The 4,076-nt window shown below is 35.2% G+C and overlaps 1 protein-coding gene across 2 annotated transcripts; it reads left to right on the forward strand.

Moving 5' to 3' along the window:
* Positions 1 to 602: 602 nt before the first annotated feature.
* Positions 603 to 3,768, forward strand: LOC119786539 (golgin subfamily A member 6-like protein 22). 2 transcript variants are annotated; one of them, XM_038289979.1, is made up of 6 exons: positions 603 to 709; positions 1,581 to 2,108; positions 2,211 to 2,300; positions 2,331 to 2,417; positions 2,916 to 2,987; positions 3,238 to 3,768. In XM_038289979.1, exons 1-6 carry the CDS (start codon positions 659 to 661, stop codon positions 3,499 to 3,501), a joined length of 1,092 nt encoding a protein of 363 aa, XP_038145907.1. In that variant the 5' UTR covers positions 603 to 658; the 3' UTR covers positions 3,502 to 3,768. The 2 variants fall into 2 exon arrangements, with proteins under 2 accessions (XP_038145907.1, XP_038145906.1); XM_038289978.1 differs by having other exon boundaries at positions 604 to 709; positions 2,211 to 2,417.
* The last annotated feature ends 308 nt before the right edge of the window (positions 3,769 to 4,076 follow it).

The raw sequence follows: 4,076 nt of genomic DNA on the forward strand, positions 1-4,076 counted from the left end.
TGCCAGTAATCCAGTAATAGCTTATTAGTTCCCTATTGTTTAATTTATTTGAACTGCATGGAATAATTAATGAACAAAGTTGTGAAATTCTTAGTTTAAAGTATATTTTAGATGCAAGTATTTTAGTAGGATCCATCCTGCTTTACTTGAATTCTCTAAAAAATCGCCAGAATGTAGAAAATAATGTATATTGTGAGAAAAATCTTCCACATAACAGACCACTTATTGAAAGCCAGAAAGCCTGTTGGTCCTCTGGGGGGTTAGTAAATATACAAACAACCATACTAAATAGGTAGCATAAACAAGTACACACACATACAAACAACGTTTCTTTAAAATAAAGATTATGAAGCATAGAAGTTGTTTATATTTTATCACTGCTGCACTTTATGTTTACACTCTGTGTATACAAAATGACAGTAATGTTGTTTAAGTTTAAGTCTCTAGAACATTAAATTTTTTTTTTAAAACATCTTTCTTTCTTTCTTTCTTTCTTTCTATTTGCTTATTTCTTGATAAAATTATAAATTCTATACATTTATAAACCAGACTAAACGAGTTAAAACTCTAAATACTGGGTAGTCTGAAAATAAAAAGAGAGTATCGGACAGTCCCGTGGTCTTTCTTTTTGTACCCGAGGCTAGAAACCGTTTTTGCTATGTGTTGTCATAGCAACAATAAACATTACCCATCGGGAGCGACTGTAATGGTAGGTCTGTTATTTTGCTTTTATCAGAAAGAAAGAAAGAAAGAAAGAAAGAAAGAAAGAAAGAAAGAAAGGTATATGAGTATGTTTTTATTGTATTGAAATCTCAGATAACCTGTGTTGGAATTAAGATTTTAATATTATAAACATAATTCCTCCCATTGGAAGTAATAGGAATGGCTAACCCTTGTGGAATCAGTGGGTTAATTTCATGTAATTTAATGTGTTCCTATTGCTTAATGAAAATGTCATAAATTATTTTTAAAAATTCTTCTTTTTAATAGAAATGTGTACTAAAACAGGCAATTATTTAATAAATTTGATACTATTATCAGAAGCAAACTTTTTAGTCAAATGAGAAAAATCTAGATCAACATTTGTTAATGTAACCCTCACATGTGTGACTGTTTTGACAGAATGATAAAACCTAGAAACAAATGAGCATTTCTACACCATCCTTTGTACAAAATCCTTCTACATCCGTTACTACATGATAAACAGCATAGAAAATTAGCCAAATAAAATTCTTCACCCTGCGTGCCAATAAGAAACTTATATTGATGATGCATCATAATACCCCCCCAAACACCAGACGTCATTTAGACATTGCTTTTTAGGCTAAATTTGGTTGGTCCGCCATAATCTTGATTTAGTCCTGAAATGGCTAAAAATTGGGCTGTGTTGGGTTGGTCTGGTTTTGTCCCACTTTAGTCCAATAATAGATGTTGAAATGATTTCCCATTGAAAAACCAGATGGGTTGGCAGTATAGCCTAATGACTTATATTCTCAGTTTAAAGCAGATCCCAACTCACAAGATAGTAACCATAATAACAAGGTTGAAATGTATTAATAATGGCAATATTTTTATTACAGGCCGACTCTGCCATGATCGCAAAAAGGAGGCTCTCTTCTGAAACTCTGATGATTTCAAGTATTTTGAAAACTTGCGCCAGCGAAATGGAGATTGTAGCAGCTCTACCCAGCATCCTCCAGTTTTGTGCTTCGTCTGCTGTTGTTGACGAAGAGTTGAGAAAGCTCCTTCAAATGCATCAGGAATCAGTGGAAAGACTGGAAAAGCTTGAATCTCAGCAGCAGGAGACAGATGAAGCAAAGAGGAGCGAGTTGCTTCAGCTTAGAGGGAGCATAGTAAAATCAGGCAAGGATGTCGTTATGTTTTTCCAGCTACATCCGGATGTTTTTTTAGGCTTAAAAAAACAGATTACTATGGAAGCAGGTGAATACGAGCAGAAGATCATCAGGATGCTTCAGTTGTATCACAAATATTGGGTAGAATATTCGCGTTCTGACAGAGAACCGGATCCAAGGGCTGATTTAGTTCTGGACAAATTGATTTCAGCGGAAGCAGAAGAAGCTGCAACATTGAAAGAACTAACTGAAAAGGTGAGCTTTTAACATGAAATTTGTAAGCAACTTCTCTTTAACAGTTTAGTTTGACACATTAAACATACTTTCACCTGTTCTGTCTTTTTGCCTTTCTTGCAGCTCCGACAGCTGGACATTAAGTTAAAGCAAGAGGAGAACATTTCAGTGGCTAAGGATGAAATACTCGCTGAACAGGAAAGACGAAAACAGGAAAGACGAAAACAGGAAACACGAAAACAGGAAAACGAATTCAAAACGGCTGAACTGGATCTTCAGCTCAGCACCTTGAGGCAAGAAAATTGGAAGAAACAGATGAGTCTGCATGAGGTGAGTTCGCTGAGAAAGTTTCAGGACTTATACTACTCTGCAACCTATGACATGAATTTTTAATGTTACACCAACAGAGAGTCATGCATTTTTGTGATTTTTTTGGGGGGAAAACCAACATAAGAGTGCATAACTCTGAAGTAGTCAAACCCCAATTTTAAACTAGAATCTTTAGCAGGATTTGAAAAAAAGCTTATTCTCATATCCAACTAGATCTAGACTGCTTTTTTTCTGTCTTTGCATTTGTAAAGCTTTCACCCTAAAAACTGGGGGTTTGCCGAGCGCTCTTGTTTTACATGTTTACTTGTAAAAAAATAAATAAATAAGTGATATTGAACACTATCTTTTTCCATCTACTTCACAATAACCCAATGTTGGTGTGTCACAAAATATTCTATTAAACTTAGCTTTTAAAACATTTGTAATAGTAAAAAGGGGTATATATAGACTCCAGTTTTTGGACTGCTGTTGCTACTGCTTTTTTTGTTTTTGTGACAGAAAAATGAATCGATGAGAAGAGAAATTAAGGACCTTCTGAAACAGTTTGACAAGGATATGACTAGTTTCCAGGTAAAAACCACAACAAATGTCCTGCTGCAAACCTCTACTTATCTCTAAATGTTATTATGTTGACATTTTAAACCATTCATTCATCTTCAGACATATCCCTCAGTAGAGGGTAAACTTTTGTGTTAAGTTTTGGCTGATAGTGATTATTTTAATCGCTGTTCTTATATCCCAAACAGGCTTTTTCTAAGAGCCCTTTCAAAAACACACCTTGTTTTTTCATCTTTTCATGTCTTTTTTACATTTTTCTCAGGCCAAGTTGGAGCTGAGTCAACAGGTTTATGACAAAGAACAGGGGGAGATGATGGAGCTGGAGAAATCATTTCCTGTCCTAGAGAAGCAGTACAATGACATCATGGAGATAAGGCGTCTGGAAGAAGAGAAGAAGGAGGAAATGAAGACCAAAGCTGCTATTATGGTGGAGACCGTGCAGCACTTACAAGACCTCCCAGAAAAGGTGAAGAAGACAAGCAAGGCAAAGAAGACAAGAAAAACCAAGAAGACAAGAAAACCGTAAAGCCTTACACTTGATTAGTAAGATGTCTGTAGTAATGTTTGTTGCTGCTCATAACTTTGAATTTTAGTTGGTTTTGGTTAAACACATTGAATTGAAATGCTAAACTGACCTGTTATGTTGAGAAAAGCCCACAAGGTGGCAGCACAGATCTTTTTATTCAGATTTAGCAGCAAGTAAATAGCTGCAAATTGTAGTTACTTATACATTGAATCTGACTGTTAAAACTGGTGTTCCTTAGTGCATAATAAATATGTTGGTGTGCAATTATTCTGCTGTCATATTTTATGAGTTGTGTCAAATATTTCCACATACCTTTATCAAGTGAGTCAAAAAAGCATGACCAACTTTAGAATTAAGAATGCCATACAAACAGAAAGAAGTCATTGAATAATCTCCTACCGCACCCACAACCATGTAGTGATCATTTTAAACTACTTTGTTCATATCGATGCAGCTATTTGCCTTTCAGAAAGAAATTTTCTAGATGGAGTCTGCAAGTTATCCCCAAGAATAATGAATCGCTCCAGGTACTCTGGACTCCAAAAACATAACTTTAAATGACCTGTATGTATGCA

This window comes from Cyprinodon tularosa, unplaced genomic scaffold (genome assembly GCF_016077235.1).
Source record: "Cyprinodon tularosa strain WSP-4 unplaced genomic scaffold, ASM1607723v1 ctg275, whole genome shotgun sequence".
Lineage (NCBI taxonomy): Eukaryota > Metazoa > Chordata > Actinopteri > Cyprinodontiformes > Cyprinodontidae > Cyprinodon > Cyprinodon tularosa.